We start from the raw sequence: 26970 nt of genomic DNA, 5'->3' as shown, positions 1-26970 counted from the left end.
TGCTTTTATCATGTTGCTTTCTTCTCTCTCATTATTTGCATATAGGAAAACCATGGACTTTTGGGTATTGATTCTATAGCCTGCAACTTTACTATACGAGTCTATTGTTTCTAGGAGTTTCTTGGTAGAGGTTTTAGGGTTCTCTAGGTATAGTATCATATCATCTGCGAATAATGAGAGCTTGATTTCTTCCTTTCCGACCTGAATGCCCTTAATATCTTTTTCTTGCCTAATCGCTATTGCAAGTACTTCCAGTACTATATTGAACAGAGGTGGAGAGAGTGGGCATCCTTGTGTCAACCCTGTTCTCAGAGGGAAGGCTCTTAGTTTTTCCCCATTGAGGACAATGCTTGCCATAGGCTTGTGATAAATGGCTTTGACAATATTGAGGAAGGTCCCTTCTATACCCCTTTTGGCAAGTGTTTTCATCATAAACGGATGCTGGATCGATTATGTTGATTGATTTCCGGATGTTAAACCATCCTTACATCCCCGGGATGAATCCCACTTGGTCGTGGTGTATGATCTTTTTGATGAGTTGTTGAATTTTATTTGCTAATATTTTGTTTAGAATCTTCGCATCTGTGTTCATCAGGGATATTGGCCTGTAGTTTTCTTTTTTTGTGGTGTCTTTGTTTGCTTTTGGTATTAGGGAGATATGAGCCTCATAGAAACTGTTTGGGAGGGTTTCTGTTTCTTCAATTTCCTGGAAAAGCTTGAGAAGGACTGGCAAAAGGTCCTCTTTAAATGTTTGGAAGAACTCACTAGTGAATCCATCTGGACCTGGGCTTTTGTTTTTGGGAAGACTTTTGATTACCATTTCAATTTCCTTGATGTTAATTGGACTATTCAGGTACTCCAGGTCTTCTTGGTTCAGCCTTGGGAGATTATAGGAGTCAGGGAATTTATCCATTTCTTCTAGGTTCTCTTGTTTCGTGGCATAGAGTTTTTCAAAGTAATCTCTGATGATCTTTTGAATTTCATTGGTTTCTGTTGTGATGTCCCCCTTTTCATTTCTGATTCGGCTTATAAGGGTTCTCTCTCTCTCTCTTTCTTTGTGAGTCTTGCTAGTGGTTTATCAATCTTGTTTATTTTCAAGAAGAACCAGCTCTTGGTTTCATTGATCTTTCGGATTGTCTTTTGGGTTTCCATGTCGTTAATTTCTGCTCTAAGTTTTATTATCTCTTTCCTTCTGCCTGGTTTTGGCTCCTTTTGTTGGTCCTTTTCTAAGGTCTTGAGCTGTGAAGTCAAGTTACTTATGTGGGTCCTTTCTTCCTTCCTGAGATATGCTTGCAGAGCTATAAATTTTCCCCTTAAACGGCTTTAGCTGCATCCCACAGGTTCTGGTAGCTCGTGTCTTCATTCTCATTTGTTTCTAGGTACCTTTTGATTTCTTCCTTGATTTCCTTCCTGACCCACTCATTGTTCAATACCGAGCTATTTAATTTCCAGGTGTTTGATTTGGTTTTCTGCATCTGTCCATGATTAAGTTTTATCGTCAGTGCATCATGGTCTGAAAAGATAGCTGGTACAATGTCTATCTTGTTAATTCTGTTGAGGTATGCTGTGTGGACCAGCACATGGTCTATTCTGGAAAATGTTCCATGTGCACTGGAAAAAAAATGTGTATTCCTTTTATTGGGGATATAAAGCCCTGTATAGATCTATTAGCCCTCTCTCTTCTATTTCTTCCTTCAAAGCCAGTATTTCCTTGGTGGGTTTTAATCTTCTTGATCTGTCCAGAGGAGCCAGTGCGGTGTAAAGTCTCCAATTACTATTGTGTTGCTCATACTGTCCTTCTTAAGGTCTCTTAGCAGCTGTTGTAAGTATTTAGCTAGTCCCTCATTGGGTGCGTAGACATTTAAGAGTGTGATTTCTTCCTGATGTACACATCCCGTGACTAATAAAAAGTGGCCTTCACTATCCCTTCTAATCTTTTTCAACCTGAAGTCTATGTTTTCCGATACTAGTAAAGCCACTGTAGCTTTCTTGAGGGAGTTGTTTGCTTGCAGGATTGTTTTCCATCCTTTGACTTTGAGTCTGTGTTTGTTCTGGCTATTCAGATGTGTTTCTTGCAGGCAGCAGAATGTTGGGTTGAGTCTTTGAATCCATTTTGCCAGTCTGTGTCTCTTAATTTGTGAATTCAGACCATTGACATTAAGGGAGATTATTGTTATGGGATTTTGTGCCATCTTTGTGTAAGGGTTTGTTGTGCTTGTAGGGGTTGTTTTTGTCTTACAATAGCCCCTTTAGTGTTTTTTTTGTGTTTGGTTATGAGTCTATGAAGTTCCTGAGCTGTTATTTATCCCCAAATTAGTGTATGATTCCTTTTAGTTTGAATGAGAGTTTAGCCGGATAAAGTATTCTTGGTGAAGCTTTGATTTCATTGAGTTTTTTCACTGTATCCCACCATTGCCTTCGAGCTTGGAGGGTTTCCTCTGATAGATCTGCTGTGAGTCTAAGGGGTGCTCCTTTGTATGCAATTTCCTTCTTGGACCTTGCTGCTTGCAGTATTGTGTCTCTGAATGATGTCCATCATTGTAACTTTGATATGTCTTGGGGTTTTTCTATTAGGATCTCTTTTAGCTGGCACTCTTCGGGCGCCTTGAATCTGGATGCCCACATTGTCCAACTGTGGGAAGTTTTCTGCAATGATTTTTTTGACTGTGTCTTTTTCGTTGGGGTTGGTTCCCTGTGGTTCTGGTAGTGCAATGATTCTAATGTTGTTCCTCTTGAAATCATCCCCTAGGACTCTGATTCTGGCTAGAGATATTTTGAGGTCTCTTGGCATGGTTTGTTGTTGCCTGTAGGCCTCTTGCAGCTCATCTTCAAGCATACTGATTCTGTCTTCGGCTGCAGTCATCGTATTGTTGAGGGCAGCCAGAGAGTTTTTGATTTCATGTACCGAATCCTTCATTTCTTTTTGAAGGTTTTTTTTTTTTTATTTCTGCTCTCATTTCTTCCCGTATTTTGTCGGCTGTCTGTTGTATTGTTTCTGCCAGGTCTTCCTTGAAGTTGTCCATCTTTGCATTGAGTTCATTGAACATGTTGAGGATTTCAACTCTGAATTCTTTCTCAGAGAGGTCAAGTTTGTAGGAAACGCCCATTGAGGTTTCCGGACTCCTTTGATCGTCCTCTGGTTGCAATGGGGATTTTCACTGTTTCTTCATGTTGTTGTGGTGGTATGAAAGAGGGCCCTTGAAGATGAGTATCCCTGTTTCCTTTTGTTGTGAAAAGGGATTGTGGATAGGCTCAGTTAATAGTGGTTGCCTTTTTACTTGCTGGTTGTAGAACCTGATCTACTGAGATGTTTCCTTCAATCCTTATGTGAAGTCTTGTGTTTTATTGTCCTACTGCTTGCAAATAGCTAGGATGTTAGTCTTGGATAGGATGTGGCTGGCCGGTAATGAGGCCACGCCCACTTTCCTTAGGCCACGCCCCTGACGAGTAGGCCACGCCCCTTTCCCACAACCCCACAGTGGTCAACGGGCTGGGGGTGGCGTGTTGGCCACTTGGCCGGCAGTCCAGAGGGTAGGGAAGCCGGGGTGCTCAGGGCCGTGGAGCAGGCTGGGTCCGGAAGGGCGGGTCGATGGAGCATCACAGACCTTTGCTGGAAGATAGAATGGCGGCGGCGCTTGGGGTCGGCAGTCCGGAGGGGAGGGAAGCCCAGGGTGCTCCTGAAATACTCTTTCACTGATTGATTTCACTTAGCACATCGTTCTGCTTGCCAGTAGCTCAGTATTTTCATTTTATCTGAAAAATATTCATATAAATGTGAACCCCTATATTTAATAATATAATTTTATTACACAGTTACAATATCAGTCCATATTATAGTTTAGCCATCTATTTATACAATGTGATTCTATATACTATATCACTGTCACTTTCACTGTCATCCCGTTGTTCATCAATTTACTTGAGCAGGCGCCAGCTCAATTCATCCCAGCCCTGAGATTTTTAGTAGCCTCTCCTTACTCGTGTTTCCCAACCATTAGAGGCTCTTTTCAGGGTCAGGGAAATGAGACCTGTTATTGTTACTGTATTTGGCATATCAAATACACCATGGGGATCTTGCCAGGTTCTTCTGTGTGGGCATATACTCTCGATAGCTTGCTGGGCTCTCCAACAGGCATATATATAAAAATATATATGTACATATATATATATTTCCCTTTATGATGATGTGTCAATACTTTCAGGGATCATTTCTATAGTATGTTACTAGAGAAGTTTCTCTGATCGTATAGTGTGGCGATTCTATATACACATATATAAGTATATACCTACAATGATTCTATCATTTATCTATCATTTTGACACTTAACTTGCCAAGGGAGGATGGGCTAATGTTTGGATAACGTTTACCAATAGTACACAAAGGGACGGGGATACTTAGATCAGTGATTTTTCATGCCTTTGGATATATACAAATGAATTTAGTAGAATATAGGCAGAACTTGGTAGAATATAGGCAGTAAGTTTTAATTTAGAGGTGTCACCCTAATCAGTAGTCAGAGAATCTCAGTCATTCCTATGTCCTGTGCTCACTGGTGTGGATCTGTAACTCAGTTCTCAGCTGGTGGAGTTGGAAGATACCAGAGTCATCCTGGAGATTGTCCGAGGCCACGAAGGCCATACATGGTGTTTAGGGACCATACAGTGCTAGGGATCAAACTTGAGCTCTTCTTTTTTTGCTTTTTGAGCCACACCCGATGATGCACAGGGGTTACACCTGGCTCATGCACTCAGGAATTACTCCTGGCGGTGCTCAAGGGACCATATGGGATGCTGGGAATCGAACCGGGGTCAGCCATGCGCAAGGCAAATCTCTACCTGCTGAGCTATCTCTTCAGCCCCTTAAGCTTTTCTTTTATAATTTAAATTATGTCTCCTAAAATCTGTACCTTGAACTTTCAGAGGATCTCTTTACTATTTTGCTCTGTGCTTGTAGCAACTTACATTCCCAAGTTCATGCACAAAGCTTCTCATTATATACATCTTACCATTTGATAGGCCTTGTAGTTTTGGTAATAAGAGATTACCAAATCCTAAGGGAAGTTTATTGATATCTCACTATAGTTTTGATTTACAATTCCCTGATGATTAGTGACAGCGACTACCTTTAAATGTTCTGCTGGCCATTGTCTTCTTTGGAAAACTGTGTATTCAGGATGGATGCCAAGTTTTTAATTAGATAATTTTATTATATTAAGTTGTAGAGTCTTTTGGCTTTTTTGAATATTAATCTTACCCCTTATCAGATACATGGTTTGTATATATCTTTTAATCTTATATAATATTATTCTAAGTTTGGTACATTTACACAATGGAATACTATACAGCTGTCAGGAGAGATGAAGCCATGAAATTTGATTATAAGTGGATAGACATGGATTTTATCATGCTAAGTGAAGTGAGTCAGAAAGAGAGGGGCAGATATAGAAGGACTGCACTCATTTGTGGAGTATAAAATAACATAACACAAGACTGACACCCAAGGACAGTAGATACAAGGGCCAAAGAAGATTGCTCCTGCCTCATGAGTGGGTGGGGTGGGGAGAAGGCAGCTGGAATAGAGAAGAGTTCACTAAGAAAATGATGGTTGGAGAAATCAGTAGGGATGGGGATGTATGCTAAAAGTAGATAAAGGAACAAGACTGATAATCACTCCGTATCTGAATTTTAAACCATAATGCCCAAAGTAGATAGAGAGTATGTGGCATATTATCTTCCATAGAGGCGGGGGGGGTGAGAAATGGGGCTATACCCGGGATTTTGGTGGTGGGGAATGTGCACTTGTGGAGGGATGGGTATTTGAATATTGTGTGATTGTAACTCAGACGTGAAAGCTTGTCACTATATCTCACAGTGATTCGAAAAAATGAAAAAATTTAAAAAGAGAAAAATATTATTCTAAACATAATAAGAATAATATTAATTATGCAAGAGGTTCCTTGAAATGAATGAAATGAGTTTGTATATATATGTATACATATATATAATCATTCAAGTAATGTCTGGTACATTCTAAATGCTCACTATGTGGTATAATTTCATTATTACTAGTCTACTTTAATGATTTACCACCATTGCTCATAAAAATAAAATGTTTTATTAATTCGATAGAAAAATAATCTTTGCAATGGCTTTTAAGCATTGCAAATTGGGTCAAAGTGTAGGCTTCAAAAGGGTTAAGAGCATCTTCATTACTCATAAAACTGGTAATAGTTGTTTTGGGGCAATGGTATACCAGTTAGTTCTCAGGGCTTACTCCTGACTCTGCTCAGGGATCATTCCTGGCAGGACTCTGGAGAATCATATATGCAAGGGTATCTAATTGGTCTTGTAAACACCTTAGCTTTCATAGTATTCCTCACATTATGACATTTAAAAATTATCTTTTTAATTGAGCCACAGTAGATACAGAGTTACAAAGCTGTATTGGATCAGGTATCAGTCATACAGTGATACAACATCCCTCCCTCCACCAGTTGTCCATTTACCACTACAAAGACCCCTGTGTCCGTCCTGCCACCTTCCCCCCGCCACCCCTACCTCTATGGCTCTATGCCAGGCACTTTCTTTCTCTCCCTCCCCACTCCCTTTCCTTCTGGGCACTATAGTCCACAGCAAAGATACTGAGAGGTTCTCATGTTTGTTCCTTTACTCCTTGAAGCACACAACAGAATGGGAGACTAACACCCAAGAACAGCAGAAATAGGTACCAGATTTGCTCCATGGCTTGGAAAATGGCCTCACATGCTGGGGGAAAAGACAGTTTAGATAGAGTAGGGAACACCAAGGAAAATGTAGTGGGAGGACCAGCTCTGGATGGGAGAGAGTGCTCAAAACAGAGTATAGACCGAACAGGATGGTCACCCAATTCTTCCATTGATAAACACAACACCCAAAAAGAGAGAGAGAACAGAGGCGGGTGGGGCAGGGGACGGACTGGGAAGGTTGGAGGGATGATCGGGTCATCAGTGGAGAACGGGCACTGGTGGAGGGATGGGTACTCAAGCTGTGCATCACAGAAACACAAGCATGAGAATATGTAAATCTGTATCTGTACCCTCATGGTGATTCATTAATAAAAAACTGGAACATTGGTAGGGATTTAATATTTGGCAAATTGAATATTTTAAATTATAGGTTATAATTTCTCTCATAAACGGTGTGTGATACCAGCCCTGCTGTCATAAAAAAGCATTAGAACATTGCATGCATATGTATTTGTGTAATCTTGGGAAGGAAATGATATTTTTTGACATAGATAAAACCAGAAAAGTGATACAGAAATTAGAAATTTGTTACATTAGAGAGCCCAATTATAAGAATACTTAGAAACGTATATATTTTTTATATCTACCTTTGTTGATGTTTTATGATTTACAATAATTTTATTAAAGGTGCATGATTTCCATGCACACGTGTCAACACAACACTTAGCCCCGTGCACCTACATCTCTTCTGCAAAACCCCAAGTTTGCTGCTTTCAACTTCCAAAGCCTTCATCTTCGTTGTGTTGCTCAGTACTTCCATTGTGTTACCTTTGTTCTTTTTGTTGCACCATGCTGATGTATCTTTAAGTCCCACATACATAAGAGTACTTATTAAAGCTACACTTAGTGATTGTGAAGTCAAGATATAAAAAATGTTTACAAATCATTGTAATGTCTTTCAATATAAGCATAAGTTAATAAAGGAAGGAAACATGTAATTGCTAAATGTAGTGTATTTCTAAAAAATTGCCTGATATAATTTTTCTCACTCTCTCTTTCATCTTTACCAGATACGCACATACATTCACTGTCTCTGTTGCAGTATAAATGTATTAAGCATTCATTTAATGTCTAAAAATAATTTCATATGCTTTATTTCTGTTCTATTTTTATAGACATATAAATCCTTAATTAATATATAAGCAAATAAAGAGAAACAGTGATGAAAACAACAATCTGTGTGGCATCTTGAGCTTCTAATTTCTTTACATATATCTACAAGGATTTCTATTCTCATTGCTTAGGCCTTGATGTTGGGTTAGATCATGAAAACAAGCCTTTATTTCTGTTTATTTGAGTTATTCACCACACCCAGTTGCTTAGAGCTTACTCCTAGTTCTGTGCTCAGGAATCATTCATAGTGGTGCTCAGGGGATCATAGGTGGTGCCGGGTATCAAACCTGGGTTACTGCATGCCAGAGTGTACCCTAGAAAATGTACTATCAACCTGGGTGGGCTCCTAGAAACAAACTTCTAATTCCAATTTCAACTATGGTGACATTATCTCACAACTAAGAATGATGACATAAGGAGGAAGAAAACAGATTATTCATTATTATCTGTACATGACTGTTATTATAACTGACAATATATCACTTATAAATTCTTACATTACCTTTATTATATGTCTTAAAACCCCCTACTAGGTATTACTCTATTGAGATAAAAATCTTGCCCTCTTCATCACCTTTTTAAGAGCCTCTTTGATCTCCTTGTTCCTCAGACTATAGATAAGAGGATTCAACATGGGAATAACATTAACATAGAACACTGACAGAACCTTGTCCCGATTCTTGGAATGATTAGAATTAGGACTCATGTACACAGAGAGGCATGTGCCATAGAAGAGGGTGACAACAGCCAGGTGGGAGGCACAGGTATTGAAGGCCTTGAGACTGCCTTTAGCAGAGGATATTTTCAGGATGGAAGCTACAATAAAAGCATAGGATAAAAGGATAAAGAGCATAGAACCAAACGCAAACAACAGAGCTACCAGAAAAATAATGATTTGGCAAACAAAGGTATTGGAGCAAGCCAAGGAAACAATCTGGGGTAATTCACAGAAGAAATGTCGAATGACATTTGGACCACAGTAATAAAGATTGATGCAAGGCACAGTTTCAACTAAACTACCAATAAAACCACTTCCAAGGGCTGCAGTAACCATTTTGCAACAGAGGTTAGGGTTCATAATGGCTGAGTACTGCAGAGGGTTACCAATGGCCACATATCTGTCATAGGCCATGATGGCTAAGATGCAGCACTCAGAAATACCCATCCAAGCAAACACAGAATACTGAGTAGCACATGAAACAAAGGAAATCGTCTTTCTATCCTTAAATAAATCTGAAAGCATCCTTGGGCTAATGGAAGTCGAATAGCAGATATCTATGAATGACAGGCAACTGAGAAAAAAGTACATAGGTGTGTGCAGGTGAGAGTCCATTCTGATTAGAATGATCAGACCCAGGTTTGAAATTAGGGTCACCAGGTAGATCACTAGGAAGACAGGAAAGAGAATGAGCTGTAGATCTTTTTCACTTGTGAGTCCCAAGAGGACAAACATGGCCACGGAGGTGTGGTTTCTATATCCTTCCTTAGAGATGCTTTCAGACATCTGTTGAGGAAAAGATGAAAGAAAATATTCAGACTCAAAACACCAAAAGGAGGGCTAGAGAGAGAGATTGCAGGAAAGACACTTGCTTTGAACATGACCAACATCGGACAAATCCTTGAAATCACATGTTTTCCTTAGGGGTGATCCTTGAGCACAGAGCCAGGAGTAACTTCTGGTCCTGCCACGTGTGAGCAAATACTTCACTCCATCACCCAACAAAGAAAAACCAAAACGGAATGCTCTTTATTTCTCTAGCTAGGTAGCTAACTCTAAGTTTAGTCTTATACTTATATTCTTGTATCTAATATTTTGTCAATCTGTACATTTTATGGATACTCTCCAATGTTTTAGATGTTTTGGGAATGTATAAATTTATCACACATTTACAAATGAGCAACACCAACAACAAAACTACCAAATCAAATTTGGCATAAAACTTAGACACTGCTCCACAGACACATGAAAAGAATATTGTATATCCCTTATTAGGAAGTGAAAACCAAATAGTTAACTCCAGGTGATTTCACATCTGTGAGAATCACATAAGGCAAATATTGAAATCAGTCTTGGTGAAGAAGTGGAGAGAAGTGAATTCTGGTGCACAGTTGTGGTTAATGTAAAGTGTTCAGCGTGATATCAGTTAGTACAACACTGGTAAATATCATGGAGTTAAAAATATTGAAATGGAGATTCTATATGTTTTCATAGTACTACACTCAGGCACTTATTCAGCATGTAAGAAAACATTTATTAAATACATATGCTAATAAGCACATTATTTGCAACTGCCAACATAAATGTCCGTCAACAGATGGTCACATCTAGAAGCTGGTACATATTATTTTTGGAATGTTTTATCATTAGAAAAGATAAAATACATTTTGAAACAAATGGATGGATCTTGAGTTGATTACCCTGAGGAATGAGTCATGAATTGAAAGGATATAATTATACTGAAGGACAATGCATATTGCTTATATGTAGAATATAAATAATAACAGCAATTGAACTGAACAAAACTGCAAAACCGATCAAAGAACCATATGCAAAGAACTATTTGGAACCAATGACACTGTTCCTAATTTGAGTAAGTCTAATGATCGTGATTGTTCTCCAAATAATGCCAGATTCATGACTTCTCATTAAGAAATTTTGATTTTACATATTTTTAGCTCACCTTTACTTTTAGTTCATCATATATTTCGTTCACCTTTCTTTTTCTAACATGCCTAAATTTTCTTTTGTTTCAGATACAGGTGCTGTTGATTCACCCTTCATTTTTCCCTCACATAATTATTGACATAACATATTCATCTCTCCATACTCATTTCACCGGACCCTGCAGAAAGAGGAGGAGGAGGAGGAGGCGGCAGTGGAGGTGGAGAAGGACGAGGAGGAGGAGGAGGAGGAGGAGGAGGAAGAAGAAGAAGAAGTAGAAGAAAGAAGAAAAAGAAGAAGAGGAAGAAGGAGAGGAAGAGAAGAGGAATATGAGAAAGAGGAAGAGGAAGAAGAAGAGGAAGACGAGGAAGAGGAAGAGGAAGAAGAAGAAGCAGAAGAAAGAAGAAAAAGAAGAAGAGGAAGAGGAAGCGAAGAGGAAAATGAGGAAGAGGAAGAGGAAGAAGAAGAAGAAGTATAAGAAAGAAGAAAAAGAAGAAGAGGAAGAAGAAGAGGAAGAGAAGAGGAAGACAAGGAAGAGGAAGAGGAAGAAGAAGAGGAAGACGAGGAAGAGGAAGCGGAAGAAGAAGAAGAAGCAGAAGCAGCAGTAGCAGAGGAAGAAGAAGAAGAAGAAGAAGAAGAAGAAGAAGAAGAAGAAGAAGAAGAAGAAGAAGAAGAAGAAGAAGAAGAAGAAAAAGAAGAAGAAGAAGAAGAAAAAGAAGAAGAAGAAAAAGAAGAGGAAGAAGAAGAAGAAGAAGAAGAAGAAAAAGAAGAAGAAAGAGAAAAAGAAGAAGAAGGAGGAGAAGGAGGAGGAGGAGAACGAGGAGGAGGAGGAGGAGGAGGAGAAGGAGAAGGAGAAAAGAAGGAGCAGGCGAAGGAGAAAAAGAAGAAGGAAGAGGAGCAGGAGAAGGAGAAGGAAAGGAAGAGGAAAAAGAGGAGGAGAAGTACAAAAGGAGCAGGAGGAGAAGGAGGAGGTTGATGAGGAGGGGTGAGAAGGAGGGGTGAGGAGAGGGGGAATGGTGGGGAGAGCGGGAGGGTGAGAAGAACAAAAATATGGAAAGTAAACATTAAAAGTTGTGCTTGTTTTTAAGGAAAGATCATTAATACTTTCTAATATTTAATTGTCTGAAGTGGGAAAATTTTGTAGGTTTTGAAGCAAAGTCTGAAGAGCTCTATTGAACACTTCAGTACAGAAAAGATTATTCTCATAAAAGCAATTGGTCCATTTATTCTTGACTGATTTTTTTTCTTATTTTAGAGCCTACAATAGTAACAGATGACAAACAGATCTAATCAATTCTGGATGGCACCCAGAGAATCTTCTGAGGCCACTAAAGAATAGAACTGATAATGTAGTACAGAACTCTAAAATAATTCACAGCTCATTGAGTCTTAGTTCTTTTTTCTTAAACAGACGAGTAAGAGGCAGTGCAGATCCACTTTATGTTATGACACTGTCCTTCAACAGATTTTGCCTTACATTTACATGCTAAAGGAGGTATGGAAAGGACTCCTCAAACTTTAAAATTTAAGGACAATGATACTGAGATGTTTGTACACATTTTGATTTCTTTCTACATCATAGGTTTTTGATATTCTTCAGAGCAGTATCTAATAACTCACCTAAGGATTCTTCAAATTTCTACTTTCCAGTGATGCAGGTTCTTTTATTTGTAGTGTACCCAGGATTCAGAAAGAGCCAATAGATGTTTGTCTTCCTGCTTTGAGGGGATCCTTATCAATGTTCTAAGAGACTTAGGGAGTTAACTTGAGGGGAGTCAACAATCTTTTGCTAATGATGTTTGACTCACTGAAATTCCAGAAATGATCTTAATGTGGAAAAAAGAAGCCTTAAATGTTCCTGAACCTGCTCCATCAAATCTAAGAAAAAATGGGAGGACAACTACAACAAAGCAGATCAATTAACATTGCAAGCTTTCAATGACCTCTCCTGGGTACAGAGGCAGATGAAGTCTAATAATTGGTCTAACCAAGATATTCCTACATGACATTAATCTTTTGAGACTTCATCATATCAAAATTCCTTTCACCCTCAAAGAAATAATGGTCTGTTATAAAGAACATTTGCAAAATTTTTGTTTGTTTGGAGATCACCTCCGGCAATCCTCAGTGCTCATGTCAGGCTCTGTATTCAGAGATCTCTCCTGGGTGGTGTTTAGGGGATTATCTGGGGTGTCCGGAATCAAATGCAGATCAGCAACATGCAAGGCAATTGCTTGACCCAGACCTATCTCTTCAGCTCCTCTGTCGACCTTTTAAATGGTGAAATAAATTTATATCACCAAAACATATTAATAATCATCAAAGAACCTCTGGGGAAAATCTGGTATGAACCTTCAACTGTGAAGTGTTTTTCTTCAGTAGAGGATTGTAGTCTTCCACCATCTTATTTGAAACAGTTCTTTGGCTTTAAGATTTTACTATATACAATTACCACATTGATATATTATTTTAAAAGTTAAGAACTAAATGTAGATGATCTTAAAATAAAATAAAAAATTACATTTTAGTAAATTATGAATAAAATCCTCACATTTTATTTAAGAATGAAATAATCTAAATTATTTTATTTCGGTACTTTCATTTATAAAATTGTTACTTAGACTTTTCCTGAAAACATCATACCTGGAGAGTCCATTCCCTCCCCAGAGTTCTAAGTACCCCTCCTGCCATGAGAGCTCAGTTCTTTAGACAAATTCATCAGTTTTGACGACTTTGAGCACTTGATGTTCCCTTACTATCTTTGCTTTTCTCTCTTGTATTAGGAATAATCACTCTCTCTGATTTTGGTGGAAACCCCGGGGTTATCAGGGTTTATTCCTGACTCTGTGCTCAGGGATCACTATTGGAGGGACTTGGGGGACCTAATGTAGCACTGGGAGGGCAGTCAGTTTGGCCACATGCAAAGATAACACCATACGGGCTGTACAATTGCTCCGTGCCCCACTCTGTTTCTTTAATTGGGTTATGGTGACACCTACACAAATATAGATGTATAACCGTAAACTGGTATTTCACAAAATAGTAAATCAATGTTAGCACTGTTAACATTGTCGTCCAGCTATTCGTGCTTTTTGCTTAAGTGAGCACCAGTAACATCTCCATTGTGAGACTTGTTGTTACTGTTTTTGGCATATCGTATGCCACGGGTAGCTTGGAAAGCTCTGTGGTGTGGGTGGGATACTCTCGGTTGCTTGCCAGGCTCTCCAAGAGGGACAGAGGAATCGAACCTGGGTCGGCCTTATGCAAGGCAAACACACTACGCCCTGTGCTGTGGCTCCAGTTCAAATTTTAAAATTGATTTTCCAAAATTTTTCTTAGTAACATATTTTTAAATTTTTTATATTGCTAATTGAAAATATGTTACTAAGAAAAAAATTGAAAGCACCCCTTTTGACTTCCTTGAACATTTAGATTTTCTCCATTCAAATCAGACATACAAGTTATAGTCCATTGGATAGTGATTATTGACCTGTGCTATTGGTTTTTCTTTTTTTTATTAGTGAATCACCATGAGACAAAGTTACAGACTTTACAGGTTTTCATACTTACGTTTCAGTCATACAATGATCGAGTGCCCATCCCTCCACAGTGCCCATTTTCCACCACCAATAGTACCAGCATCCCTCCCACCCCCACCCTTTCCCCTTAACCCCACCCTGCCTCTGTGCCAGGGCATTCCCATTTGCTCGCTCTCTCTTTTTGGGTGTTGTGGTTTGCTACAGAGGTATTAAGTAGGCATCATGTTCAATCTATAGTCTATTTTCAGCCTTTACCTTCCAACGCTAGTGGGCCCGCCTAGCATCCTTTGCTTGGTGATCCCTACTCTATCAGAGCTGCTTCTTCACCTAGCATGTGAGGTCAGCTTCCAAGCTGTGGAGTACTCCTCTTGGTACATATCTCTACTATTCTTGGGTGTTAGTCTCCCATTCTGTTACTTTATATTCCACAAATAAGTGCAATCTTTCTATGACTGTCCTCTCTTTCTGACTCATTTCACTTAGAGTTATACTTTTCATGTTGATCCACCTACATGCAAATTTCATGACTTCATCTTTTCTAACAGCTACATAGTATTCCATTGTGTAGATGTACCAAAGTATCTTTAGCCAGTCATCTATTCTCGGGCATTCGGTTTTTTTCCTGATTCTGGCTATTGTGAACAGTTCTGCAATGAATGTATGGGTGCAGATGTCACTCTTACTATACTTTTTTTGCATCTCCGGTATATATTTCCAGAAGTGGTATTTAGTAATACCACTTTACTAAGTGGTATTTTATTTTTATTTAGGTCAAATTCGAGCTCAATTTCTAAATTTTTGAGAAGAATCCATACTGTTTTCTAGGGGTGGCTGAACGAGTCAGCATTCCCACCATCAAAAAAGGAGAGTCTCTTACTCCCCACATTCATGCCAACACCAGTTGCTTTTGTTCTTTGGATGTGGGTCAGTCTCTGTGGTGTGAGATGGTATCTCATTGTTGTTTTGACCTGCATCTCCCTATGATTAGTGATGAAGAATGTTTCTCCATGTGCCTTTTAGCCAATAAGTTTACTTGTTTGACAGAATTTAAATTCATTTCATCACCCCATTTTCCGATGGGATTTGATGTTTTCCTCTTGTGGAGTTCAACCAGTGCCCTGCAAAACTTTGATATCAACCCCTTATCAGATGGGTATTGGTTGAATATCCTTTCCCATTCTGTAGATTGTCTTTGTATTCTGGTCGCTGTATCTTTTGAGGTACAGAATCATCTCAGTTTAAGATTGTCCCATTTGAATATCTCTGTTTCCACTTGCCTGGTCAGTGGCTAGTCCTCTTTGAAGATACCTGTACGTTCAATGTCGTGGAAGGTTTTTCTGACTTTGTCTTCAATGTACCTTATGGATTCTGGTCTAAAGTTCAGGTCTTTAATCCATTTTTATCTGACTTTTGTGCACAGTGTTAGGTATAAGTCTGAGCCCAATTTTTTGCCGGTAGCTGTCTAGTCTTGCCAGCACCATTTGTTATAGAGGCTTTCCTTGCTCTAATTCACATTTCTTACTCCCTTATTAAAGATTAGATGATCATATATTTGAGGTTGTGTGTAAGGATATTTTACCCTGTTCCATTGGTCTACTGCTCTGCCTTTGTTCCAGTATCATGCAGTTTTAATTATTACCGCTTTGTAGTAGAGTTTGAGGTTGGGGAAGTTGATTCCTCCCATCTTCCTTTTCCCAATAATTGCTTTAGCTATTCGTAGGGATGTGTTGTTTCATATGAATTTTAGGAGTTTTGGTGCACTTCCTTGCAGAATGTCATGGGTATCCTTATAGGGATTGCATTGAATCTGTATAATGCTTGGGAAGTATGGCCATTTTGACAATGTTAATTCTTCCAATCCATAAACAGAGTATGTGCTTCCATTTCCTTGTGTCCTCTTTTATTTCGTGAAGTAATGTTTTGAAATTTTCTCTGTATAGGTCCTTCACCTCCTTAGTTAAGTTGATTCCGAGGTACTTGATTTTCTGAGGCATGGCTGTGAACGGGGCTGCATTTTTTCATTTCTCTTTCTTCTCTCTCATGATTTGCATATAGGAAAGCCATGGACTTTTGGGTATTGATTTTATAACCTGTGAGTTTACTATACGAGTTAATTGTTTTGAGAAGTTTCTTGGTAGAGGCTTTGGGGTTCTGTAAATTTAATATCATAACATCTGTGATTAGTGAGACCTGATTTCTTCCTTTCCTATCTGGATGCCCCTATTATCTTTTTCTTGCCTAATCGCTACTGCAAGTATTTCCAGTATTGTATTGAACAGAAGTCATGAGAGTGGGCATCCTTGCCTTGTCCCTTATCTTAGAGGGAAGGCCGTTAGCTTTTCCCTATTGAGGATAATGCTTGATATGGGCTTGTGGTAGATGGTTTGGACTATATTGAGGAAGTTCCTTTCTATTCCCATTTTGATGAGCGTTTTCATCGTTAATAGGTGCTGGATCTTGTCAAATGTTTTCTCTGCATCTATTGATATGATCATATGGTTTTTATCTTTTCTTTTGTTGATATGGTGGATTATGTTTTTTGACTTCCAAATTTTGAACCATCCTTGCATTCCGAGAATGAATCCCACTTGGTCGTGCGCTGGGTCCCAAAGCATACCTCCATAGAATCAGGAAGATAGAAATTTTATCAACTATCTTCTCTGACCATGATCCGCTGAAGATAGAAGTTAATCATGCACAAACGCAGAGGACCAAACCATACACGTGGAAATTAAACAAATTAAACATCGATGTTGAACAATGAGTGAGTCAGGCAGGAAATCAAGGAAGAAATCAAAAGGTACCTGGAAATAGAAGATAGTTGATAAAACTTCTATCTTCCTGATTCTATGGAGGTATGCTTTGTGACTCAGCGCAGGATTTATTTTGGAGAATGTTCTGTGTGCACTGGAAAAGAATGTGTAGTTTTTTTTATGGGGATGCAAAGCCCTGTATGGATCTATTAGCCCTCTCATTTCTATTTCTTTCTTCAAGGCCAGTGATTTTTTTGCTGAGTTTTGATCTTGTTGATCTATCCAGAGATGACAAGGCAGTGTTGAAGTTTCCAACTACTATTGTGCTGCTAGCAATGTCCTCTCTATAATCTGCTAGCAGTTGTTTTAAGTAATTTGTTGGTCCTTCATTAGGTGCATATACGTTTATGGATGTGAGTTCTTCCTGCTGTATGTATCCCTTGATTAGTACGAAATGACTGTTTCTGTCCCTTTTAATCATTTTCAACCTGAAATCTATATTGTCTGATACTAGTATGGCCACTCTGGCTTTTTTTGAGGGAAATGTTTGCTTGAAGTATTGTTTTCCATCCTTTGACTTTGAGTCTGTGTTTGCTCTGACCATTCAGATGTGTTTCTTGTATAGAGCCGAATGCTGGGTTCAGTTTCTGAATCCATTTTGCCACTCTGTGTCTCTTGATGGGTGCGTTTAGACCATTGATGTTGAGAGAGATTATTGTCATGGAGTTTTGTGCCATCTTTATGGTTGAGCTTGTTGTGCATTAGGGGGTTTTTCTTTTCTTACAGGAGCCCCTTTAGTCTTTCTTTTAAGTTTGCTTTTGAGTCTATCAAGTTCCTGAGCTGTTGTTTATCCATGATGTTGTGTATGGTTCCTTGGAGTTTGAGTGAGAGCTTAGCCAGATAAAGTATTAGTGGTGAGGCGTTTATTTCATTGAGTTTTTGCCCTATATCCCACCATTGCCTTCAGGCTTGGAGGGTTTCCTCTTATAAGTCTTCTGTGAATCTAAGGGTGTTCCTTTGTATGTGATTTTTTTTGACCGTGCTGCTTGCAGTTTTGTGCCCCTATTTGTGGCATCCATCATTCTGACTATGATATGTCTTGGAGTCTTTTTATTAGGGTCTCTTCTAGCTGGCACCCTTTGGGCTCCTAGGATCTGAACATCTGCATTCTCCAACTGGGAACTTTTCAGCAATGATTTCTTTAACTGTGGCTTTCTCATTAGGGTTGCCTCCCTGTCCTTCTGGAGCTCCAATGATTCTTATGTTATTCCTCTTGGCATCATCCCCTAGGTCTCTGCTTCACCCTAGAGCTATTTTCAGGTCTTTTCCAAATGTTTCCTGTAGCCTGTGGGCTTTCTGCTGCTCATCTTCAAGCTCACTAATTCTATCTTCAGCTGTATCCATTCTACTGTTTAGGGCTCCCACTGTTTTTTTATTTCTTCTACAGTGTCTTTTATTTGTAACATTTCTGAATGTAGCTTTCCTATTTCTGCTCTCATTTCTTCCCATATTTTCTTTATTTCTTTGCTCACTGCTCCACCGTTTTTTAAAGTTTGATGAACAATCTCAGAATTTCTTCTCTGAATTCTTTATCGGAGATATATTTGTAGGCAGCCTCTGCTGAGGCTTCTGGACTCTTTTCTTCATCCTCTCCTTGCTGTGGGGATTTGCGCTGTTTCTTCATGATCTCATGGTTGTATGGAGGTGGGACCTCCCAGTTCACTAGAGCTAATCTCTCTTTTTGTGAGGTTTCAATATTTTGCTTCAATTGGAGTTGTCTAGTGGCTTATTTGCCTTTTGTTTTTGAGGTAACTGGGGAGATCTCCACAAAGTTAGGTAATGGGATTAAGACGTCTGTGAAGTATACTAAAACAGGGGAAAATAACTGAGGCGCCCCCCCGAGACCATGCCCCCTGCAGCAGAGACAATGCCCACTACCACAGAGACCACGCCCCTTCTGGCCACTGGCCACTGGGTTGAGATTGGGTCCTGGGGTCCGCATGCGGAGCCCGTGGGCAGGGAGGACTGGGATGCGCAGTGAGGGGAGCAGGCGTACCTGAATGAGGAAGTAGACAGCACACAGTCGGTGGCTGCTGGGGGCGGCATTCCTGCCTCCTCGATGCTGGATTGAGATCAGATCCCGGGGCTGTGCGTAGAGTGGGTGGGCACGGAGAGTTGGGATGCTATTGGTTTTTCTTAAGTCCTTTTGTAAACTCTACCCAGAGAACTGCATAACACCTTTACATATGAATTATTGTATTCACACTCACCCTTGAGTCTAACGTGCTTCTCAGATTAAAAAACTGCTCAGGAGCCAGAGAGATAGTACAGGGAATTAAGCACGAGACTTGCAGACACCCTCCTCACATTCAATCCCTGCACCATATAATGTGCCTTGAGTACTGCCAAGAATGATTCCTGAGCACAGAGCCAGGAGTAAACCACGAACACAGGATAAACACAACTACCCCTACGTTAGAGTGTGTCACACTCTGCTATTTGCATGGGTGACATTACTATAAACATAAATATGGTACTATTTCAAATAACTTAAAAATAAATGAATAAAATCTGCTTCTATAAAGGAGTGCTACTTAAATTCATGTAAAGTTTCAAATGAGTAGATAACGGCCATAGTTCTTTTTTTTCTCAATGAATCACTGTGAGATATGCAGTTTTGAAGGATTTTCTGGTCAAGTATTGGTCATACAATGGTCCAACCTCCATCCGTCCACCAGTGTATATTTTCCACCACCAATGTCCCCAGTGTTTCTCCCATCCCCTACTCCAGGTTGTCTCTAAAGTGGCACTTTCCTTCTCTCTCTCTCTCTCTTTCTCTCTCTGTCTCACTTTCTATCTCTTTGGGTATTATGGTTTGCAATAGAGATACTAAGAGGTTGTTTTGTTTGATCCTTTACCTATTTTTCAGCTCACAGTTCTTATCCAGAGTTCTTATTCAGATCATTTACAGTTATATTTGGACACAGTTCTTAGAAGTAGGGCAGATTGCCTTAGCTATTGATCATCAAATCTTTGAGAAGGGAGGAAGAAATGTTAAGCGGAGCAAGTAAAGACTCTTTAACAAATGGTGCTGGTAAAACTGGACAGCTACATGCAAAAAAATGGGATCAGACCACTACCTGACACCATCCACAAAAGTGAGATCAAAATGGATTAAAGATCTCAAAATCAGACTTGAGTCCATAAGGTACATTGAAGACATGGTTGGCAAAACCTTCCATAACATTGATGCTAAAGGTATCTTCAAAGATGATACACCACTGACCAAGCAAGTGAAAACAGAGATAAGTAAATGGGACTATCTTAAACTAAGAAGCTTCTGTACCTCAAAAGAAACAGTGACCAGAATACAAAGATGATCTTCAGAATGCGTAAAGATATTCACCCAATACCCATCTGATAAGGGGTTGATATCAAGGATATACAAGGCACTGGTTGAACACTTTAAGAGAACATCCAACCCCATCAGAAAATGGGAAGGTAAAATGAACAGAAACTTTCTCAAAGAAGAAATCTGAATATCAAAAGGCACATGAAAAAATGCTCTTCGTCATTAATCATCAGGGAGATGCAGATCAAAACAACAATGAGATATCATCTCACACCTGAGAGACTGGCCCACATCCAAAAAAACACAAGCAATCGCTGTTGGTGTGGATGTGGGGAGAAAGGGATTCTCCTTCATTGCTGGTGGGAATGCCAACTGGTTCAGCAAAAAATTAGAAATTGAGCTTCCATTGGACCCAGTAATCCCACTCCTGGGAATGTACCCTAGAGATGCAAAAACGTATAGTAGAAATGACATCTGCACATATATGTTCATCGCAGCACTGTTTACAATAGCCAGAATCTGGAAAAAACAGTGTCCAAGAACAGATGACTGGTTAAAGAACCTTTGACACATCTACACGATGGAATACTATGGCCATTGTTAGAAAAGATGAAGTCATGACATTTGCATAACAGTGGATCAATATGGAAAGTATCATGTTGAGTCAAATGTGTCTGAGAGAGAGGGACAGACATAGAAATATTGCACTCATTTGTGGAATATTAAGTAACAGAATGGGAGACTATGACCCAAGGAGAGTAGATATAAGTACCAGGAAGTTTTTGTTCATGGCTTGGAAGCCAGCCTCACATGGTGGGGGAAAAGACAGCTTAGATAGAGAAGGGACCACCAAGTAAAGGATGCTTGGAGGACCCTCTTGGGATGAGAGATGCATGCAAAAAGTAGACTATAGACAAAACATGATGGCCAATCATTATTTGCATTGCAGATCACAAAACCCTAAAGGAGAGAGCGAGTAAGAGGAAATGTGCCTGTCACAGATGCGGAGGGGGGAGAATGGGGGGCATAAGGATGAGAGGGATACTGAGAACATTGGTGGTGAATGGGCACTGGTGGAGGAATGGGCACTAGATCCATTGTATGTCTGAAACATAAGCACAAAAAATTGTAAATCTGTAACTGTACCCAATGTTGATTCATTAAAAAATGAATAAATATATAAAGAATTTTTTTTAAAAAGAAGTAGGGCAAACTTTGTTGAGATCTTTTCTCATTGATGCGATATACAAAATCACATGCTAAGTTTTCCAACCTAATTATAACAAATACCCTAAAAATACAAATCAACTGGATATACTTCTGATGAATAATGTATGCTCCTTTTAAAATGATTTCCAAGTCATTCCCAAGGGAGGGTATTAGCACAACTTTCTGTGTTTTTATGTTTCTACAGATGAACTCAAAACAAAGTATGAATATAAGAAGCACTTAGAGTAAAATATACCTCCAACAGAAGTGACTTTCAACTAACAAAGTTTGGCTTGAATTTTGATTTTGCCATTTCATGCACATAAGCATAAGAAATGCCTTAAGTTCTATTAACCATTATATCCTTGGTTAGAAATCAGCTCCATAACTGCGAGGAATGCTGAGAGTGGGAAAGCCTGTCTTCGGAAACTCTCGAGCTCATTCATCAACGTGGATTGGCATGAGCCTCACGCAATCACAAGTTAACGTCCACATTTTCAAAGCTCTGCAGAGAAGTGATAAAGTAAGACCTCAAAGAGAGAAGAGCAGCAGTGTTGGCTGATGTGGCAGAAGCTGGGAAAAGTATTCACAAAGCTCACCTATCCTTAGCCAACTACAAGACCAAGATGACTGCCCTCCAACATCCTATGGATCTATCATATCTTCCAGAGGAGCAATGGAGAGGATTATTCACGACTTCTACTTGGATCTCTTTGACAGCCATGTCCACCAACCCGTATACCAATTTCGCAGGATGGATATGTCATCCCCAACATCCTCCCTTCTGAAATCCGACATGCCATTTCGTTGGTAAAGACACATTCATCAATCAGTCCAGACAAGGTCAGACCCTAAAACCTGAAGAATCTGCTGCCAGTACTTGTCAATACACTGGCTTGGCTCTTCACTTGCTACCTGTACATATGCAAGGTTCTGTCCCAGTGGAAAACCAGCAGGACCGTTCTGTTGTACATGAAGGGAGACATACATGACATCAGCAACTATAGCCCAATCTGCCTGTTGTTCATCGGCTACAAGTTGTTCACTCAAATCATCCTGAATAGAATACTCAGAACACTAGATGAAGGGCAACCATGCGAGCAAACTGGGTTCCTAAAAGAATTGCACGATCGACCATATCCCACACAGTGACCAAGCTCATTGAAGTTTACGAGAGTTCAAGATGCTGCCCTGTCTAACATTCATTGATTTAAAAAAGTCCTTCGATTCTGTTGAGACTCAGGCAGTCATCGAAGACCTAGCCAAACAGGGCATTCAAACTCATTACATCAAGATCCTCCTCGAGCTGTTTTCACCACCAGGATCTCACCATTCTACAAGGAAGTGATCATTGACATAAAGAGAGGGATTGGGCAGGGTGATACCATTTTACCTAAACTCGTCAGTGCCACGCTTGAGAACGTCATGAGAAGACTGGAATGGGAAGCAATGGGAGTGAACATAGATGGTTGGAAACTACACCACTTCTGCTTCACTGATGACATCGTTCTCATAACACCAAGTATTAGGCAAGTGGCACAAATGCTGGCTGACTTTGACCACGAGTCTGGAAAGGCTGGATTGCAGCTGAATCTCAGCCAAACAATGTTCATAAAAAACAAACTAGTCTCTCACGTTCTATTTGCTCTCAATAAAACGAACATCTCTGAATGCAGCAGCTCTGTGTACCTGGGTCGAGAACTCAACATGAGGAATGACTTGGCGCCAGTACTGCACAGGAGGAAGAGAGCAGCGTGGAATCCCTTCAAGAGTATCAAAGAAGAAGTTAAGAGGACGAAGAACCTCTGGCTTTAGGCACATCTTTTTGACTCCACCATTCTTACTGCACCAACATACGCCTCAGAGACCTGAGTCCTGTGAAAACAGGTTGAGCCCGCTAATTGGGTATCCCAAAGAGGAATTGAAAGAGCTATGCTTGGAGTATCACGTTTCACTCAAGTGAGACTAGGAATCCTTAGTTCCGACTTTCACCGAAGATAAGAATCAAGGATGCTGTCTGGTTTGCCAAGGCATCAAATGGACAGGTAATGTGATTTAGAGATGACCACTGGACTAGAGCTGTTATGACTAGACTCCTCGGGATGTCAAAAGACCACTGTCTGCCCACCAACAAGATGGTCATACTTCTTCGTCAAAACCCTGAATAAAGGGTTTAAAGCTCCTCCTGTTCCTAGAGTGAGCAGATATCATTGGGCTACACAGGCACCCAACAGGGACGAACGGAGACATTACTGGCACCCACTCAAGGAAATTGAAGATCAATGGGATGACAAGTGATACTAGTGATTCTTGGTTAGAAATCAGGTGTATCCGTCTGGGCCTGGGCTTTTGTTTTTGGGAAGACTTTTGATTACCGTTTCAATTTCCTTGATGTTAACAGGACTATTCAGGAACTCCAGGTCTTGTTGGTTCAGCCTTGGGAGATTATAGGAATCCAGGAATTTATCCATTTCTTCTAGGTTCTCTTGTTTCATGGCATACAGATTTTCAAAGTAGTCTCTGATGATCTTTTGAATTTCATTGGTTTCTGTTGCGATGTCCCCCTTTTCATTACTGATTCGACATATAAGGGTTCTCTCTCTCTCTTTCTTTGTGAGTCTTGCTAGTGGTTTATCAATATTATTTATTTTCTCAAAAAAACAGCTCTTGGTTTCATTGATCTTTCGAATTGTCTTTTGGGTTTCCATGTCATTAATTTCTGCTCTAAGTTTTATTATCTCTTTCCTTCTGCCTGGTTTGGGCTTTTTTTGTTGGTCCTTTTCTAAGGTGTTGAGCTGTGAAGTCAAGTTATTTATGCGGGCCCTTTCTTCATTCCTGAGATATGCTTGCAGAGCTATAAATTTTCCCCTTAAAACGGCTTTAGCTGCATCCCACAGGTTCTGATAGCTCGTGTCTTCATTCTCATTTGTTTCCAGGTACCTTTTGATTTCTTCCTTGATTTCCTTCCTGACCCACTCATTGTTCTACATCGAGCTATTTAATTTCCAGGTGTTTGATTTATTTTTCTGCATCTGACCATGATTAACTTCTATTTTCAGTGCATCATGGTCTGAAAAATAGCTGGTACAACGTCTATTTTGTTGATTCTGTTGAGGTATGTTGTGTGGCCCAGTGCATGGTCTATTCTGGAAAATGTTCCATGTGCGCTGGAAAAGAAACTGTATTCCCTTTTTTTTTGGATATAGAGCCCTGTATAGATCTATTAGCCCTCTCTGTTCTATTTCTTCCTTCAAATCCATTATTTCCTTGGTGAGTTTTAATCTTCTTGATCTGTCCAGTGGTGATAGGGCGGTGTTGAAGTCTCCAACTACTATCATGTTGCCCACAATGTCCTTCTTAAGGTCTGTTAGCAGCTGTTGTAGGTATTTAGCTGGTCCCTCATTGGGTGCATACACGTTTAGGAGTGTGATTTCTTCCTGCTGTACATATCCCTTGATTAATAAAAAGTGTCCTTCACTATCCCTTCTAATCTTTTTCAACCTGAAGTCTATGTTGTCTGATACTAGTAAAGGCACCCCAGCTTTTTTGAGGGAGTTGTTTGCTTGCAGAATTGTTTTCCATCCTTTGACTTTGAGTCTGTGTTTGTCCTGGCTATTCAGATGTGTTTCTTGCAGGCAGCAGAATGTTGGGTTGAGTCTCTGAATCCATTTTGCTAGTCTGTGTCTCTTAATTGGTGAATTAAGACCATTGACATTGAGAGAGATTATTGTCATAGAGTTTTGTGCCATCTTTCTGTAAATATTTGTTGTGCTTGTAGGGGTTTTTCTTGTCTTATAGTACCCCCTTTACACCTTCTTTTAGGTTTGGTTTAGAGTCTATGAAGTTCCTGAGTTGTTGTTTATCCCCAAAATAGTGTATCATTCCTTCGAGTTTGAATGAGAGTTTGGCCGGATAAAGTATTCTTGGTGACGCATTCATCTCATTGAGTTTTTTCACTATATCCCACCACTGCCTTCGAGCTTGAAGGGTTTCCTCCGATAGGTCTGCTGTGAACCTAAGGGGTGCTCCATTGTATGTGATTTCCTTCTTGGACCTTGCGGCTTGCAGTAATGTGTCTCTATCTGTTACGTCCATCATCCTAACTATGATATGTCTTGGAGTTTTTATGTTAGGGTCTCTTTTAGCTGGTACCCTTCTGGCTCCTTGAATGTGGATGTCTGCATTGTCCAGCTCTGGGAATTTTTCAGCAATGATTTTTTGACTGTGGCTTTTTCATTGGGGTTGGTTCCCTGTGGTTCTGGTAGTCCAATGATTCTAACGTTGTTCCTCTTGAATTCATCCCCTAGGACTCTAATTCTCCCTAGAGCTATTTTGAGGTCTCTCCCCATTGATTGTTGTTGCCTATAGGCTTCCTGGAGTTGATCTTCAAGCTCACTGATTCTGTCCTCTGCTGCAGTCATTCTATTGTTGAGGGCACCTACTGAGATTTTTAATTCATCTACGGAATCCTTGATTTGTGACATTTCCTTCTGTAGGTTTTTTCTTTCTGTTCTCATTTCTTCCCGTAATTTCTCAGCTGTCTGTTGTATCGTTTCTGTGAGGTCCGCCTTTAATGCAACAAATAACTTGTCAAACTTTCGATTGAGTTGATTGAACATCTTGAGGATTTCAGCTCTGAATTCTTTATCGGAGAGGTCCAGTTTGTAGGTAAGGTCTAGTGATGCATCAAAACTCTTTTCTTCGTCCTCCCCTTGTGGCGGGGATTTGTGCTGTTTCTTCATATTGCTGTGGTAGTATGGCAAAAGGGCCTTAAAGTTCACCTCTGCTTGTGGAAAAGGATTCTAAATGGGCTTGGTCAGTGGTGATCAATTTCTTCTGTACTCCTTCTAGAAGATGTCCCTCTCTGATGTTCCTCTATTATTTATCTGAAAAGGGGAGAGGAGCAGTGGGCCGGCGCTGGAGGGTAGTGAGGGTCTAGATGGGCGGTGCTCAGGAAAGGTGGAGCCAGGGTCCGAGGAAGACGGCGCCGGGGGGGGGGGGCGGGGGTGCAGGCATAGATGGGATGGCGCCCGTTCACTCCACTAACCTGAAACGGGGTGCCTCATAGAAACTGTTTGGGAGGGTTTATGTTTCTTCAATTTCCTAGAATATCTTGAAAAGAACTGGCAATAGGTCTTCTTTAAATATTTGGAAGAATTTGCTAGTGAATCCATCTGGACCTGGGCTTTTTTTTTTCTGAAAATTTTGATTATGGTTTCAATTTCCTTGATATTAATAGGACTATTCAAGTACTCCAGATCTTCTTGGTTCAGGCTTGGGACATTATAAGAATCAAGGAATTTATTCATTTGTTTTAGGTTCTCTTTTTTTGTGGCATACAGATTTTCAAAGTAGTCTCTGATGATCTTTTGAATTTCTATGGTTTCTGTTGTGATGACGACCTTTTAAATTCTGATTGGGCTTATAAGGATTCTCTCTCTCTTTTCTTTGTGAGTCTTGCTAGTGGTTTATCAGTCTTGTTTATTTTCCTGAAGAACCAGCTCTTGGTTTCATTGATGTTTCAGATTGTCTTTTGGGTTTCCATGTCGTTGATTTC

The 26970-nt window shown here is 39.9% G+C and overlaps 1 protein-coding gene and 1 pseudogene across 1 annotated transcript in view; one reads left to right on the top strand and one right to left on the bottom strand.

Moving 5' to 3' along the window:
• The window catches only part of LOC129406054 (olfactory receptor 1440-like), a 34335-nt gene extending 15377 nt beyond the window's left edge, over nucleotides 1-18958 (bottom strand). The window contains exons 1-2 of the mRNA XM_055143801.1: nucleotides 18758-18958; nucleotides 8473-9402 (exon numbers count right to left, since the gene is read on the bottom strand). Of these exons, the coding sequence (XP_054999776.1) occupies nucleotides 8473-9402; nucleotides 18758-18958 (1131 nt within the window). The remainder of the gene's footprint in view (nucleotides 1-8472; nucleotides 9403-18757) is intronic.
• On the top strand, nucleotides 4187-4283 carry LOC129406153 (small nucleolar RNA U3; annotated as a pseudogene).
• Nucleotides 18959-26970: the final 8012 nt, after the last annotated feature.

This window comes from Sorex araneus, chromosome 6 (genome assembly GCF_027595985.1).
Source record: "Sorex araneus isolate mSorAra2 chromosome 6, mSorAra2.pri, whole genome shotgun sequence".
In the NCBI taxonomy this organism is placed as follows: domain Eukaryota; kingdom Metazoa; phylum Chordata; class Mammalia; order Eulipotyphla; family Soricidae; genus Sorex; species Sorex araneus.
This window is presented reverse-complemented; position numbering and strand designations above follow the sequence as displayed.